Here is a 19,326-nt window from a genome sequence, read left to right on the forward strand (position 1 = left end):
TTTTTAAAATTAGGGGTGATTCACATATTACTTTCGCACTTTTTAAGAATTCTAGAAAACTATTCAAAATCATATATTTATTCAAACCGTTTTTAATCAAATGATTAACTTTGATAAAAATTAATCCTTTAATTCCTTAAATTATTAAGATCACTACCCCCTCCCCCTCGTTTAGAAAAGTTCTCTTAGGCCGACTCTACCTGCCCCAAATGCAAACGTAATATGTGAATCACCCYTTATTTATTTAAAATTCTTTTAATCTTTATTATCAAAGGTATTATTGTTATAAATCAAAGCATTAGTTAGTAATAGATAAACTCAAAACAATATAAATAGATTCTGTGTTTTTGAATCTATTTTTACTCAAACATTTGCAATAAGTTTAATAAATTTCGGATCAAATCTTATTGAGAATTAAACTAAAAGATTATATTACAATAAATGTCAAATATATATAAATTTATATCAATAGATAAACATAAAGATATTTGTCTAATCAACTAAACGATCAATAAATGTTTGTGTGTTTGCATTAAAGCCAATCACATTATTTTAGGCACACATACATACATACTATGTATTACATAGTACAGTATATTACATACACACAAACAGGTATTATTATTGGTAGATAATAGGGTTGGAAAAATACAAGGTTTTCAATTTTGGCTTTGTAAAATACAGTTAAATACAATGTACTGGATGTATTTTACAATTATAGAAAAATTACATTAACAATAATAAAATATTTATTTTTTATTAAAATTATTATTATTACATAATTTCAATATCGTTATTAGAATCGTTGTTTTCTAAAACTATTAAAAATAAATAATAATTATTTTATTAATATATTTCAATACCTAATTAAATTGAATAGCTAATTTCAAATTTTTTTAAAATAAAAAAATAATTATTATTACAAAACATGTGTTTGTTTGTAAATCTTAGTATTTTTGTTACTAGGTGGCGCTAAAATTTTTATGTAAGCCAAAATTGTCATGTAATTTACATTGTATTATACTGTAAAATACGTTTTGTATTATAATGTAAAATACGTTTTGTATTATACATACACTTTGTCTCWGCCAACACTRGTAGATAATATACAATAATATTGTCAATGTATTCCAATTTAGTTTAATTTAGTTAAATATTTTTTAAGAATTTAAATACAAATGTTTTTTTTAATTTAGTATTGATTAAAATAATTTTATACTATATATATAGACGTTTTGTTATTTAACAATTATATATTTTTTATCTAATTTTAATTGAAAATTCAATAGCAACTAAAATTACATAATTTATAATAACTTAACTAAATATATTTTTATATATATTAATTAGTATTAGTATATAAATAGGTATATATATAGAAAATTAGTTTTATTAAAATATATTGTATACTTGAATTTAATTCAACCAAAAATGTCATTAATCACGAACATTCACTTACTATTTATGATTATTATAATTATTTACTCTAATTAAATATACAATTATATTATAATTATAAACCTTACAAATTAGTATTAGGCTTTTGTTTACTAAATCTCATTCATTGATTGTATGGCTATTTAAATAAAAAATTAATTTCAAGTAAAAACATGAGACATATATAAGTGATTTTGAGTTATACTGTAGTGTTAATAATTGCCACATAAATGATATTATTTTTATGGATAAAATAAATAAGACTAAGTTTTAAGTTTCAAGCTTAAACTTTATACAATTTAATACAATTAATATACTAAAAATGTAATTCAAATGTAATGCAAATTTTGTTTTCAAATTGTTTTCATTTAGCTATAAAATTGATTATTTTTTTGAATAATTGAAAAATTTAATAAATAAATTTAATAAAATTCAAAAATTAAATTATTTAAAAAAAACTAATTGTCATAAAAAGCTTGTATTTAAAATAGTTTTTGTTAATTAGTAATAATTCAAATTGACAACTATGTTAAGCATTTGGGCATAAATAACATTAATATGTAAATTAAATATTATTAAATTATTAATAATAAGCGACAAAACTGTGTATCATAGTCATAGTTTTTAATATATAAATTGACCATGTATTAATATTACAATATAATAAAAACATAGCCATTAACTTTATCGCATTGTTAACAATTTTTTAACTAATAATTAAAACACAAAACATGGTTTATATGACATAACATTATCCTATTTTCTGTTAGCAATTATTAATTATAAATATGTCTTTAAAAGAAGCACTAAATATAATAGTTTTGTGTTATTTATGAATTAAAAATAAACTTATATTTCATTTATGAATGCAATTGTCCTCAATATATAAAACTATTGTATACTGTAATAGATTATGAATGAGCTTTTTTGTGAGCTAAACAAATATTAATATTTTTATCTACAATTTATTTCTTTAATAAATACCAAAAATACTAAATAAAATGGTTATTCGAGTATTTTATATTTATTTTCAAAAATAATTTGTCATATATTTTTATTGGACAAAAAATATTATATTAAAATAATATCATTAATTTACTATATTTTTGACAATTTTTAAATAAATAGATATCTATTGAGACATTTGGCGAGAAAGGCTCAGAATATTCTTTCTCTTTGTTACGGAAATGGTTTGAAAATAGAGGAGAAAAATAAATAAATAAAATACTTTGAAAATAGCACCAGAAATAAGATATCAAACTAAAGGAAAAGTTGTCTTTTGTAGTAAAAATAAATCTATCAAAATATATAACTTATAAAGTAATGTATATATAAAATATAATACTTTTGGACAGAGATCTCATAACTGTTGACCCATAAATAACTATCAATTTTTAATCTGATTTTAGGCTTTACTTTAATGTTTAATAATAATATTATTATTATTGAAGTAAACTATGATCTATTTTAAGTGCAATATATTTAAAAAATAGAAATTCAAAGATAGTTTTCAAATCATTTCAATTGAAAATCTATTTTTGAAATATTTTTAAGTATATATATATACCAAAAAATTAATAATTATTATTATAAATATTTTTTATTAATTAATTATCGGCAATAATATTCATAAATAGCATACCGTAATGACATTTATCAGTCATAGACGTAATATCGACGGCAATGGATGTGCGGGCACTGGTAGGCATTTGTGGAGACGTCGATGTCTTGTGTGTGTCTTCCGAAGACTTGATGGATTGAGCAGTTATTGAACCAGTTATGGCACCAACCGGTTGGCTACTGGACTGTCGGCGATTTTTTTGCGAGACTTCCTTATTATGATTGACGTTAAGGGTCGGCACCGGCTCGTCCTTACCTAATGTATTGATTATTATATATAAATAAAGATAGCAATTATTTATTAAAAATCTAATAAAATAATGTATTTTTTACTATCTATTCACAAAAATCTATACATATATACACACATATAATCTATAAAAATATGATTAAAGAGATTAATATATACCAAAATTAAAGTATGATTTCCCTAATGTTTTGTTATGACTTCAATCTTATTTTCTGTGAGAGGAAATAATATCAAAAATATATGTAACTATATTTTAGTATAACTTTTTTGAGATATGAGATAAAAGTATTACAAAACACAGAAGTCATATAAAAATAATTTATTAATTAAAACAAAAGACAATTATTTCTCTTAATATTTTAAGATTAGTGTTTTATTAAATAAATACAAATGATTGTTGTAGTAGTAGTGGTAGTAGTGATAGTAGTTTGTTAGTAGACTTAATAATAGTGAACAACAAATTATTGTAAACACAAAATATTAATATTACAAAATAAACATTATTTACTTGGATTGGATATGTTTTCTATATTATATAACTTATTTCATACATTAATACATTTACTGTTCTATAAGCATATAAAATACAAACTTTTGTTATTTTGCCTCAAAATATGTAGGAATTTGTCAGTTTATTTAAGTGTTATTGCTATTGGAGGCAATTATTAATGTTTTTATTTGTTTTTATTATATTTATAATAAGTTTTTTTTATTAAGCTTTAGTTAGCATTAACTTTATATAAAAATATAATTAAGATTTTTACTTAACTCAAAATGTGTATATATATATAAATATTTTTGATGATAACAGTATTTTTTATTTACAAATATTTAATTCACTCATCATTTGACTTTTCAAATACAACATAAATATCTCAAATGCCGTTTATATATATAATTGAAGTCCATTTAGACTTAAATATCTATTTTTAAAAATTATATTAAATATACTTTATTTATACAGTATATTGAATATAATGTATATTATCATAATATTTCTTTTACTCCATTGATTTTATATAGTATTCAATGATAGACGTAATGACAAAGGCTAATAAAATTTATTTTATACTACAATGAGTTTGACTTAAAAATTTAATTTCACAGTTAGGTTGCATTTCTATACAGCTTAAGGGGCAATATTTACTGTTAATAGTGAAAAAAGTTAGACGCTTAATAATATTTACAGATCATTAATTTTTCTAACCTTATGTTTAAACAGTGTTTAACAAAAAAAACCCTAATAGTTGTGATTTTCATTAATTTATATTTTCTTAATATATCTCAATAATGGTTTGTTTATTATTTGATAAAATATCTCTTAAACTTTGTTAATGGTAATTTAATATTAAACATTTTATTAAACTTATACATATTTGTTTATTATAATTTACATTTTTTCTGTTATGTATGAAAATTTAGATTTACATTATACACAGTGTGTCACACAAGAAATTTTATATCAATTAGCAAACTTAAGCTACAAATAAATTTAAATATATAAATTTAAACAATAATAAAAATATTACAGTCTAAAAATCTTAGAAATACTAATATTTGTTTAGCAGTATTTATAAGTATTATAAATCAATAAATAAAAATGATAAAAATGATAAAACATTGAAAGCAAAGCCGACAATAAATGCTTATATTTAAAAAAAACTTGTTTTAATTGATAGTGAATATAGAGTTTAAATAAATGATGAGTTCTTGCTTTACATTTAACAGTTTATCTCTTAATAGACTATTTACAGTAATTAAAGCCCACATCACTAATAGTGAATTGTTTCAATCAAATCCATTAATTAAATGTTTTAGACAATTAATGTGCAAATATTAGGTTCATAGACAATATAAAATACAAATGGCTAATTGCAATTAATTTATTGCTTAAATAACTTGAAGTTACTCAAATTAATATATACAATAATTTGTATAAAAACTAATAAAAATTTATGTAAATTACTAATTAAGCAATTACTATTACAATTTTTTAATGCAAATTATATAATATATTGCCTATATAGATATTTTCAATATATTTTATGCTTGAAAATATAGYAAAGAAAAAAGTAAAATATATTTTAATCAAATGTTTATTATATATACTGTATATACGAAAATAATAATGTTAAAATATTAAAACCCTACTTATTTTGATGACATGTTGTGTTTTTGTCATTTAAAATTTACAAAATAAATTTAATATTATATTTGTATATTACAGTGTATACTGTATTAAACTTTCATATAATAAAAGCCTCAATTCTTTATACTGTATACAATAAACATTAATAATATATAGTATATTATTGTCAATAGTTTTTTATTAAATTTAATTTTGCTCTTAAAATACTTTATAAAACTGTCTTATTATTAATAAGTTGATAACATTTTCAACATTAAAAACTGTTTTTCTATTCAAGTATAAACCGTTTAATATTTACAGTATAGTACAGTTTATAATTACATTTTGATATAGTAATTAATAATTAAATTTATAGTTACTAATATTTTATTAAAATAATTTAATTTGATATACTGTATGCTGTAGTTAATCAATTGTTAATAAATGTAACATTTTTAAATATTATTTATTTGCTGACAAAAACATTAGGTTTGAAAAAATTAAAATATTTAAAAAACTTTTTTTTATAATTTTGTATTTTATTATTATTATAATCTATTGGATAATCATTAGTAGTAGTAGTCATAACATATCTACATTAATAATTAAATAAATCTCTTTTATAAGTCAAACAAAAGTAATTTGATATAAATTATTAAACTAAAAAATAGAAACATTTTTCTTAAATTTAATAAGATCTTTAATGTTAATTTAATGTTATATATTTATATTGATTAATAAYAATATATTTTTATAATAATGATAAATTTAATAATCTAAATAATTTGTTTTTATTTATGTTAATTGTTTATTTCAAAAATTTATTTGACTACTTTATGGCTTATTTATGTAAATTGTCGACAATAAAATATTATGTAAATCAACAAATGATTATTATTTTAATTATTGTTTTGAGTATTAACTATAAACAAATCATATAATAATAAAAATAATAAATCTGTTTTAACAATAAAAATTATGTCAATATATATTGTTTTCATTAGTTGCAATAATATAATATTCATGATAATATAATTATGAATTATAATCTAATAAAATGTATGAAATAATAACATTGTAAAAATTGTTTCTGTAGTTATTATAATTAATTTTATTAGATATTTTTTGGCTACTAGTTGTCTGACATATATATATACTGTATATAAAATATATAGATAAATATTTATAGTATATTTATGTATATTTAATAAAACATGAATAATAATTATTAGTAAAGACAATAAATTATATAAATATTTGTCTACAATATAAAGCACTTATACAGTATTGTTATATATTATAAATATTTGGTATAGTATTATGTTTTAATGTTTTTTCAGTTAAAGTTGGCAAAAATGATGAAATTGCTAAAATAATTAACAAAATTTTAGAAAATTTTTGTTTATAATAATAACCCTATATAAATATAATCTAAATTATATTTTAAGCATTATTTTAAATGTGTCAACAAATATGAAGAGCTAAATAAAATATTTATCATATGATGAGTGAAAAGTTTGTACTGTATTTTGATATAATTTATACAATAGTTTGCAAATCAAATAATAATTGTGATAATAATTTCATTTGTATTAAAAATATACATTTAATAGAATTAATATATAAAAAATACTATAAATGTAATAATTTCTATAAAATAAAAATTATTTATGCATATTTATAATCCCCATAGAAACAAATTATAAAAAAATTAATATTAATACTTAACATAATTTCCTATGAGATTCTCATATCTTTTATAGATTATAAATATCTGTTGATATATATATTTAAAAAAATATTACGTAATTTTCTATGGATTTTTTAAAACTATATTTGAATAAATAATTATATTGTTATTCAACTTTCTCACATATAATTATTGAATAATTTTAAAGTAAAATTTAAACAAAATTTTTTTAAACTTATTTGAAAACTTAATATAAAGTTAATGATAATTTACAGTAATTTAAATTACTGATAAAAATATTGTACATAATATTTTTCAATGAATCTTATAATATAAGTAAATATAATTATTTAAATTTAAGATTCATGTGAATTATAAATATTTAAATTTCTTTATAATAATCACTAAATTAAACAACATATATTTTTTTAAATAAAAATTTTACATTTTTTTAAATATTTATACAGTATATGTTGTATGATATTTTGGTAAATTATAGTATATTATTTTAATTCTCATTATTCATGCTCTCATTATATACTTTTATTTTATTTGTTTTCATGAATAAATAAAAATAAATGAAAATCAAGTCAATGTAAACTTCTTTAAATTTTTATTAACTACATATAAATAATTATTGAAATTTATATAAATTATAAARATATATATTTAATTTTTTAAATAAAAATTTATTTAACTTTATAATTAAAATGTCAAATAATTAACTAAAAATGTTTAATTTCTCTCTAAAAATGTCAAAAACATTGCTTGAATATATTAAACTTGTTATAGTTAAATGTCATTTTAATTTACATTGATTTGCTAATTAATTATTATAAGCAAAAAAAATTACAAATTATTCAAACAAAATATTATAAAAATATTTTTTTTTATACATGTGTTAATCTTTTTATTTTCAACAAAAAGCAAAATATAAAATTTCAAATATTGTATATTTAATAAATTAATACTATATATATATATATATATATATATAYATATATTATTAACCATTATATAAATAAAATTAATTGATAGCAAACCTCCCAACTTTAAGTCAAACGCGTCTTTCGGTTGATTTTTTGTGGCGTTTGGCCTTACATTACGCCCGACAGGGCCGTCAACACCGGTAGTACTGCTGGCACTCATACGTGAAACACCGCCACCTCTGGCGCCGCCTCTCATACCTCCTCTAATCGGTTGTCTCATAACTCTCGGCTGTTCGACAGGCAATACGCGCCGCCTTTTCTTTGGCAGTTTAGCTCTGGCCTGAGTGTGTGAGTAAAACATTGCAAAGTTGGATACTATGACGGGAACCGGTAGGGCTATTGTCAGCACACCGGCCAACGCACACAACGCTCCCACAAACATTCCGGCGTATGTCTGATCAGTTTCATTAGATTTAAAACAAATAGTTAATTAATTATCGATTTTTTAAAAAAGCGCTTTAATTAATGATTGCATATAAATGCCAAAACAATAAAGAAAAATCAATACCTTTGGCGCCATATCGCCTGTCCAGTGGACGGGTAGGTCATTGCATGAATGAAAAATTCAAATAATTATTAGAAAATGTTCCATAAGTTGCACATTATTTTAGTTACATAGAGATGTTGTCTAAAATTAATTTTCGACACAAATTTTAGTACAAAAATTTCTACTTCACTGACATTGTATTTAATGTGAATTTACTATAAATTAAACTCTTTTGAGAGAAAAAGTTTTTAAACAGTTTTATGGATTGAGATAAATATCAAATCATAGTAAACGCAAGACTCATACAATACAATAGGGAAGACTTCAATTTAATTTTAGTTTTTTATTAAACTGACTCATGAGTGTCGACCTTTTTTTTTTAAAAAAATAAGAAAAAAATACTGTAATAATAATAATAAAACCTTTTTTATAGCAAAAATCTGGTGATAAAAATCTGGTAACAGAAAACTTAGTGTAAATAAAAATAAGTAAAATAAAAAAATTATAAAATATATATATAGTAGTGAATCTTTGTGTAAATTATATCGCTATAAAGCACTTTATTTTGTTTGTTGTATGAGATGAGAGTGTTGATGAAGTGAGAGGACAGTTATAATATGGGGATTGGGTATGACTGGAATGATTGAAAAGTTTAGTATTGGTTTAAAAAGAGACTATCAGTCAGTTTTGTCACATAGATCTCTATGACATAAATAAATAAATAAAAAACCAGTGCCTATAAGTGTTTTGAGACATCAAATCAAGTGTTAAGATTTAAAGAGTACAGACAACCCAATAAAGTGGACATCAATACAAAAGAGTGGTTTTGTTTATTAGACAATTCAAGCTGTGCTCTAACATACATACCGTAGCCAACTGTGGTCATAGTAACCAATGCCCACCAGAGACCCAACGGGATTGAGTTAAAGTCATTGTCGGGATTTGATTGAATGCGTTCGGCATAATAGACAAGACTAGCAAAGATGACAATACCCAACACCAGGAAGAATACCAATAGTATGAGTTCGCCGGCACTCGCTTTGAACGTCTGGATCAATATCTTGAGACCCGCCGAATGTCGGGTCAGTTTGAATAACCGCATGATTCGGATAATTGAGAAAAATTCTAATATATCGGCGTTTTCCAAATGACTGTAAAATTTTTGAAGTACTAAATCGATGTAAAACGATAGGGTGGCCGTTATGTCTATTACATTAACTGCACCTGTAGGTTGTCATTGAACAGGGATATAAAGTCAAGTTTTAGTTATATTTAATTTTTTAGTTATTTAATAGAATTCATTAAAATTTTACATTATTTCTGTGATATAATCAATATTGACTGAACAGCAAACTATGGGTTAAGTTAACTCTAGCAAACATAATATGACAATTTACATACCATTTTTGCCCATGCTAAAATAATTTAATTGCATAACCAAAAAATAAATACAAAATAGCTTTATTTGAACGGCAAATAACATTGCGATCACATATTAGTTAAACAAAAATCTAAATATAAAATAAAATCTAAAAAACAACACAAAAATCGATTGAAGTGAATAAAACATGTAATGAGAAACAATGTACAACAGTATACAGTATGTAATATAAACATTTATATATATATATAAATTTATATATATAGTAAAGTACAATGTATATAACAAATACTACTTGTATATAAGTACCCAAAAAAATCAAATGATTGGAAAATCAATGTAAATAAAAGTCAACATAAAAAGCAAAAACATATACAATATAATAAAAGGAAATCAGAGAAAAAACAAAATCAAATCATGATTTGAAACCTAATTTGCTAATAATATATTGTCGTGACATTAAAGTTAAGATATAGCACTGGGAGTTGAGAAATATAAGAGAGAGAGAGAGAGAGAGAGAGAGAGAGAGAGAGAGAGAGAGCAGTTAGCAAACTATTGTCATTGTTTTTGTAGTGTATGGGCACCGGACCTAACCTTTAATAAAATTAAGTTTGCTGGGTGATGATGTGAAACGGGTGATAATCTCGACTGTAAACCAGGCATTACAGACACACTCGATGTAAAAGAAGGCCTCGTGAGGGTTGGTCTGTGTCTTATCCAAAACCCATGACTGGGATTGATTTGACGTCCAAACCGTTATATTCTTGATCATCGGTACTCTCATATTGGGATGAGTTTTCAAACAAAACGATAAAATAGACACACAAATGAAGAATACGGACATTACGCCAATCACCTAAAGATAACCAAAAAAAACAAAAAATTATTAATATATTTTCATTTAGTTTTGGTGATGATTATGATTATCGCAGAGAGAAAATAAAAATAATACTTAATAATGGTCATCAAAAGTGATAATTATGCTATAAATTATAAAATAAAAATTATATCACATTTGGCAGCTTTTTCTGGCCGATGAAATAAAACTGAACTTAATTTTGTTTTTTCCATACAAAAGTCATTTATTATTATTATTATTATTATTATTGCTTTTGTTATAACAAAATTGATAACCAAATAATAATTTTATTTTTAATGTCATTTTCCTGGTGTCAAAACTGATTGTATTTTACGGAATACCCATTCGTACAGTATATACCGGTATTTAGTTTATTTATACATAATATCTCTTACACTATATATTAAATAATGTATTTTTGGGATAAATATTTTAACTCTAGTTTCTGTTATTATTATATAATACAATGTTATAAGACTTATAATAATCGCAATCATAAGACATAAATATCAATTAAACCAAACTTTGTATATCCAATACATTCAAGAAAATACTTTTGACTTTATTAATGTTTTAGCTTTTATTAGTTAAATATTTAAATATATTTAAAATTAATTCTTAAGAATTACATTTCTTAATATTTATCAATTTATTTAATACTGTTTAGAGTAATATATTAATAGATTTGTCAATTTTAGTTTTACTCAATTTCATGTATATATATATATTTAAAATAAGTTAACAATATTTTTCTAAAATCATATAACTATTTATTATTAAATATTTAATAGTAATATGTAATAGATATTTAACAAATAGAAAGTGTATACTGTATTAAAATTAATGTATAAAGTATTCTATTTTTTCAATGATAATGCATCCAGGACCAATTGTTAGTCAATAATAGTATATTTTATATTTTAGACCATAAAAATCACTAAAACGGCTCAATTAATAATATACCAATAAAATGACCCTAAATAATATTGTGAAATTGTCAATATATTGTGATATATTTAGCATTTTTAATAATACAAACTTTTATTAGATCATAATTATTCAGTTAGGTATTTGAGTCTTTTTCTAATATAAATTTAATATGTATTTTAATTTTCATGTTTAGTTGTTTCTATTATTGTTAATACTTTAACATTTATTGTGTGTATGTATGTACAGTATTTGTTTGTGTGTGTGTGTGTGTGTACATTATTTACCGACTATGCTTTTATGATTTAGATTGTACAAAAAAATAAATAAATAAATTACAACAAAATTACTGTATAATGTATAAAATTGCTTTCAAAATCAGTCAATTTAAAGTAAATGATACAAATTTCAATATATTCTTTATATAATGTACAACAAACTTAATTTATAACAATTTCTAGTATAATATACTTTTTAAATAATTTTATATATTTCTTATTTTATAGTATCTCATCTTAAATTAAATACAAGTGCTTTTCCTTTTGAATTAAAGTGTTAATTGCATACATAAAAGTTAGTTACAAAAGATTTAAGCAATTAAAAAAATAATTCATTAATTATTCATTGACAAATTTGTTTAAATAAAAAATTAAAGACTAAAATTTATTTGAGAAATCTTATATATAAATTTATAAATTACTTGATACTTGATAAATGCAAATTTAATTTAAAATTATATTAATTGTTATACTTTTATATATCACATTTATCGTACACTTTGTTTGTATTTATTGTGTAAATCTTTGTATTTGTTTAACTAATATTTTGTTTTTTGCCGCTTATAATTTTTGATTATATAAATAATAACTTAAATGACTTATGAATACAAATATATATATATATATATATATATATATATATATATATATATATATATATATATATATATATAKATATATATATATATATATATATATATATATATATATATATATATATGCATAAATTAATGGAGTATATCAATAATATGAAAGAAACACTCAATGATATATATATATAAAGACATATTTTTGAGTCATTTATAAATAGTAATTGATTTCATGCAATATTAAACACTATTTTATAATATTTATTTTTTATATAGTCTATGCCATAAATACAGTATATACACAGTATATAGCTGATTGTATATTTTATATTTATACAGTATATATTTATATTATATTCATAACAGTTTTGAGTTTCTAAAAATTAACCGAAAAACTAAAAACCGGAAATAAGTATTATAAAACTATTGACGAATAACCAAAAAATAAAATAATAAAAAACAAAAGTTTACTATTAATTCATTTGTTTATTTTATATTATCTGTGCAAAAGTGTCTGAATATCACTAATACTAATAGTGATCAACCAAAACAATAAATTAATATTATCTTTTGATTATTACATTTAATTCAAATGTAAATTAATTAAATTTTTAAATTTTGGTTCAGTTTAATCAGATTATTAAAATCAGTTACATATTGGTTCTTATTATATATAAATATAAATTTATGTTATATTAATAATTTTTAAAAACGTAAAATCAGCGCAGATGTTAAACACAAATTAATTTTATTTATATAATAATTTTGTTAAACCTCTTACTTCATAATATAGCAAACAAACCGTGAATTATGTTTTTATTATGTCTTTATTGTTAACACATTTACCTGTCTTTCGGTTACTATTTTTGTTATTCACGTTTAATCGATTCATTCAATGTGTTAATCAAATAACATTTTGCTGACATATTGTCACTAAATTTAAAATCATTATAAATGTGTGAGAAAACAGTATAATATAAATATATTAATATATATAAATATTCTATTATTAAAGTTATATATAGTTTTTATTACAGCAGTTATTAAATAATATTTTTTTTGTAATTAATATTGAATATCACTAAATCGTTTTTATTAAAACAATCCCAAAAGATTTAAATATTTGGTAATTTATGAAATAAATTATAATAAATTTACAAAAAAATATTACCATTTATATCTCAATTATTTGAAGTGAATATAAAATTTAATAAAAAAATAAAATTGAAATTTTTATTATATTATATAATTTGCTTAAAACTTGAAATTGAATTTGTTTAGAAATTACTTCTTATTTATAAAAAAATATATTAAATCTCAAATAATCCGAAACTATTTTGAAAATTTATAGTTTTAAGTTTAGTCTGTGATTGTTATAAAAATATAATTTTCAATTTATTACCATAATATCTTTAAATATATATATTTATTGTATAATATAAATATATATATATATAGTATATATGATATAAATATATAATCAGAAGTGTAATGAATTTTGCATTACAATGAAAATAGTGTTCACTATAGTATAAAAATCAATAAAAATACTCTATATTTATATGACAAAAATGTTAGATAAAAATAATGAAACTTATATTAGATTCTCTACATCGCAAGTGTCGATAAATATATAGTCAAACACTTGACTACCAGAAAAAAAAGTTGAGTATTACTTTCAATATTTTTATTATTAATATTATACTATACATAAAACTCTACATCATTTCAAACACGCGTATAAATCAAAGAAAAATTGAATATATATTACATTTTATTTATATGTTTTATGAATAAAAATAACAAATACTTTAAATGTGTTTTATTGTATTGTTTGACTATATAAGTCATATTTATATATGAAGTGTTTACAAATCTATAGTTAAAGAGTTTTCAATAAAGTCATTACCGTACTGTACTGTAGATATCAAATATCAAATAAATACTATATATACCTATAAGTTATAAATAACTAGATATATATATATGTTTATCAATAGAATTATCAATAAAATAAAACAAATAATAAATTATCAAATTAGATATCAAGTGATTGTCAAAAAAAATTATTTTATATATTAAAAGAGATTTTGTGTTTACTTTGGCGGCATTTGATGAATAGGGTTCGTCTGAAAGGGACCATAGTTTGGGTTTGAGTCGTTGCCAACAACTAAGAGTGCCGTTCAGGTAGTCGTCTTCCATACCAAACTTTCGGGCAATTTCCTCGTCACTCGGCTTATCAGTGTCCAGGTCTAGCCTATCGAGTACGGCAAGTGTCTCCTGAGTGTCCCTATGCGATGTGTATGTCATCCAACAACACGGCTCAACCTATTTTAAGGCATAATTAATGATTTGAATAAATTATAGCTAAGAAGTGGAGATAATTAAATGTATTGCAAACTTAATTACAATGGCATCACTACTAGTTAATTATGGACAACAATTGACAAATAAATCTAATTACTTGATTAGAGTCGAGTCCCCAGAACTCCAGTTCCTCTTCAAACAGTGGTCCGCAAACATCGGTTGGATAATGAAGTTTTCCGGTCCGATAGTAGTTAAGTATTTGACCGAATACTCCTAAATAGTGGTTAATTAATAATAGTATTTATTGTTAATAGAAATTCAATTGTTATTAATATTATTTCAGATATGTTGTTGTTATCACTAACCGGGATGTCTATCAAAGAAAAACTCRTTGAGCATCGGGTCATAGTTAGCCAAAGCCTCAGTCAAACGTGACAGTCTTGTCGCCGGTATTTTCTTGAGCGTCGCCTATAAAACAATAGGTGCGACAAATGTTTTCAACAATTTTATTTTTGTTATAAATGCGAAATATATTATATCATATCAGAAAAGCCATTATTTTTGAAAAGTTTGTGTCAAATTTAATTTAAACTAATGGTTCACAAAATGGATATTTAATGGAAAGTAAGTGCCAAACATTGAAATCTAATTGAAAAACATTATATTATTTTTTCAACTATTTTTTATAGTATTTTTATTTTAGTCTACTGTTTGTTGTTGTGATGGAAAACAACAATTTTATTCATATCAAACAAACAAAATATAWATATAAAAACTAAATTTTTCAAAAAGTAGTTTTTAAATATTTATCTAAGCTTAACAAAAATATCATAAAAACATAAATTTATTACTATTATTGTTATTATTATTCAAAMAAAATATTTAACTACTTATAAATTCTTTTGTAAAAAAATAAGTAAATATAAGATTTTTAGATTAAATGCCAAAATATGTGCAGAATTTTAATACAAAATTATTATTTTTAAAAATATTTATATACTAAATATATGTTTTAATATTAACAATAATATTATTGACCAAAAAAAATTATAATTTCTATTTTATAAAAGCATAATTTTCAATTTCTTTTGAATTTTGAAAAAATTAATATAATAATAATAAAATAATTAAATATAAGATTTACAAGTAATATATAAAATAATTATATTCTTTATATGATAATTATTATGACTGTATACGATTTATTTTTAATTGTAAATGCAGATTAATTATATAGATATAGAAAAATTATTATTATTATTAAATATATTTTTACTTATAATTAAGTTATAAAATTAAAAGAATTAAAATTAAGTTTGCGAAAAGATGTTTAATTTATAATAAAAAATAAAAATAATATAATAAAAATTTGTGCTATAATTTTTACATTTATATGTAATTTAGCAAACATGTGTTAGTATTAATTTTATGCATCCACCATGATCAAATTATATTAAAATTTTAATATAATTATATAATATTTTCTAAATGCTAATCTAATTATGATTAAATAATATAAAATTTACTTTGCATTAAATTACATATTAATATGTTATATATTTAATTAATTAAATAATTGTTTAGTTATCTTAAAAAAATGTGTTAAATCTTAAATAGTTTTTATATTTTATGCATAATTTTAAATTAAATTATAAACATAGCATACAAATTAAAAATAAAATATAATAAAATTAATTAATTAATTATTATTTTTTATATATTTATTACTTTTATTAAACTATAATATAATAATTATAAAATATAATACCTTATATGTCTCGTGTCTAATACCGCCGACATTAAGGACGACCCTATGATCTGAATCCTGATTTGACATTAGAATTGTTTTTATGACTAATCAATGAATTAATTGCTTAATTCTGTCCAATAGATGAAAATAATGTATGATTTGGATTTGGATTTGATTTTTTACATAACTTTCTAATTAAATTCAATTAATGAACGCTCTGTTAATAATTGCTGTAATTGTAATGTTGTAGTTGTTGTTGTTGTTTATGATGTTAATGTTTATGATATGATGTGTGGGCATCATATACAGGAGCCCTCAATACAAGCTTATGTATTATTTGGTTTCTACTATTATTATTGTTGTTGTTGTTTTTGTGCACCAGTAGTAATGTGTAGACATCGATGAGCAAATCAATACTGAATAATAAGATAAAGAGCCACCACTTCATCTTCACATTGGGCTCAGGGCTTTCAGAAGCCGATTCTTGAGTGACAACATTAAGTGTTGACCACTTTTAGTCATTTGTTAGACGCGTCTATAAGTGTAAATGACTGCAAAAAATTTAAGAAAAAAATTAATTTTAATTTTTAACACATTTTATTATATTTTAACAATTAAAGATTATATATTTATATATTGTATTCTAGACCGTAAAAATAAATTGTCAAATATTATTAAAAAAGCATTAGGTATTCCCATAGCATACACACAAATATTAAGACATTGTTGGACAGTATGTCATACAATAAAATTGTTTTATCTTTCGATTCAATAAAATTGAATATATTTTTATAGACACTAATGTCTTTCTGAAAAAAATAAATTTATATTATATATATATATATATATATATAATAAAGAGAAATATTTTTGTCTTTATTTTTCTCATCAAATCTCATGAATAAAATATAAAAGAGTTATAAAAATATTTCTCTTTTCAATCTTTGTTTTTTGAAAAAATCTCTCCGTTTTGTTTGAAAATACTTTAGCAAAATTACAAATAAAATTCAATACACAACACGAAAAATCTATAACAACTTTAACAACAATAACATGAAAATCAAAGAGAAAAGTGAAATTTTTGATAAGATATTATTACACGCATTATATATAAGTTAGATATACACTATGTATACAATATTATAGATTTATTATATATATATATAAATATAAACTGTTTGTGTTTCAAAAAAAAGTATTTTAAGCTATAAGAAGAAAATCGGATCAAAAGACAAACAAAATATTGAAAGAGTGAGACAAACAGTCAAACAATGTATTTATTTGCCTCTTTTAATATATTAAATTCAATGCAATTGTATCTAAAAAAACCCATTGAAAGTACTGGTTTTGTCATAAAAATGCATTAAATGACAACACAATCATTGCACGGATTGTGTGTTTACATCCGATTCATGAGTGGTAATCATTGTTGTGATAAAATGCTATGATTTGTGCCAAATAGTAATGATAATGGTTTTTATATTTAAGATATGTCTCCAGTATTATCACTTTTATGGCAATTAATTTCCGGAAAGATATACAACAAAAGTAAAGAAATATCGGAATTAATTTTAATGACATTTCTTTTATAACTATATAAGTATACAACAAATATACTGTATTTAGTATTATATAACTTTAAATGTTATTACTTAAAAAATAGTTATCATCATTATTTTGATATTTATAATATCAAMTCAAGTATTAATTATAAAATGAATGAACTACTGCTTAAATAAAATCATAGTTGTTTTTGATGATACAATTCATGGAAAACATTAATTTTGAATTTAATATACAATTTTTTCCATCATATTTATGGGTTGTAGTATAATATGTTGTGGTATATAATATACTTCATAAACATATATKCAATTGAAATAATGGTGAACAACAAAATAGTGGAGTCGTAATCATAGATAATAAACAACAAAAACATAGACACCATAAGGTTTATAATAATATATAAAAATTTATTCAATATATACCGTATAATATTACAATATATTGTATATAAAATATATAAGCTATTTCATATACATGTACAGTATACTGTATTAAATTTATATTTTATATATTTWATTTATACTGTATATTTAATCAATTGATGTAATTCCAGTTCATTTCATTTACTTAAACAAATAACTATTAATGTTTTTTTTTGTTTTTTACATTTTTATCAAAATTAATATACGTTATGTTATATTCTGTAGATTGTGATTGCATATAGTGAATGATTTATTAAAATTAATAAAAAAAATAAATATATATTTTAATAAATTTYATTACATTTATGTTCGATGTCAACTTGAATTACAAGATTTTATTAAATAAATTTATGTAAATAAAATGCACATTATTTTATAATACAGTGCTTAGTCAATACATAACACATTTTGGTGTTTTATAAAATAGTATCAACAAATATTTTAAAAATTTTAAAAATTATTAATAGTTAATATATTCTCGATAAAACTATTTATATATCTAAAAAACCTTTTTGGATTAATATACARTTTTAATGAATATATTTAAATACACAACAAAAATATTATATTTAGTTTTGAATTWTCAAAGTAATAGTATTTAATATTTCAAATATATTTTGTGACATTTWAATACATGTCATTAGA

At 20.9% G+C, this 19,326-nt stretch overlaps 2 protein-coding genes across 2 annotated transcripts in view; both read right to left on the reverse strand.

The window, feature by feature from the left end:
• LOC128966074 (sterol regulatory element-binding protein cleavage-activating protein-like) overlaps nt 1-167 on the reverse strand; it is a 161,660-nt gene extending 161,493 nt beyond the window's left edge. The window contains exon 1 of the mRNA XM_054312886.1: nt 158-167. The gene's annotated coding sequence lies outside the window, so the exon portion shown is untranslated. The remainder of the gene's footprint in view (nt 1-157) is intronic.
• Nucleotides 168-3,265: 3,098 nt separating this feature from the next.
• On the reverse strand, nt 3,266-17,236 carry LOC128966093 (potassium voltage-gated channel protein Shaw-like). Its single transcript, XM_054312908.1, has 10 exons — nt 16,712-17,236; nt 15,309-15,411; nt 15,101-15,216; nt 14,737-14,964; nt 10,577-10,838; nt 9,469-9,825; nt 8,623-8,639; nt 8,169-8,508; nt 3,467-3,519; nt 3,266-3,313 (listed from the first exon to the last, which is right to left on the reverse strand). The coding sequence occupies exons 1-9, from the start codon at nt 16,778-16,780 to the stop codon at nt 3,488-3,490; spliced, it is 1,524 nt and encodes a 507-aa protein (XP_054168883.1). The 5' UTR covers nt 16,781-17,236; the 3' UTR covers nt 3,266-3,313; nt 3,467-3,487.
• Nucleotides 17,237-19,326: the final 2,090 nt, after the last annotated feature.

Source organism: Oppia nitens, unplaced genomic scaffold (assembly GCF_028296485.1).
Source record: "Oppia nitens isolate AA-2021 unplaced genomic scaffold, nextdenovo-longstitch-racon4-pilon3 scaffold10_pilon_pilon_pilon, whole genome shotgun sequence".
Classification (NCBI taxonomy): domain Eukaryota; kingdom Metazoa; phylum Arthropoda; class Arachnida; order Sarcoptiformes; family Oppiidae; genus Oppia; species Oppia nitens.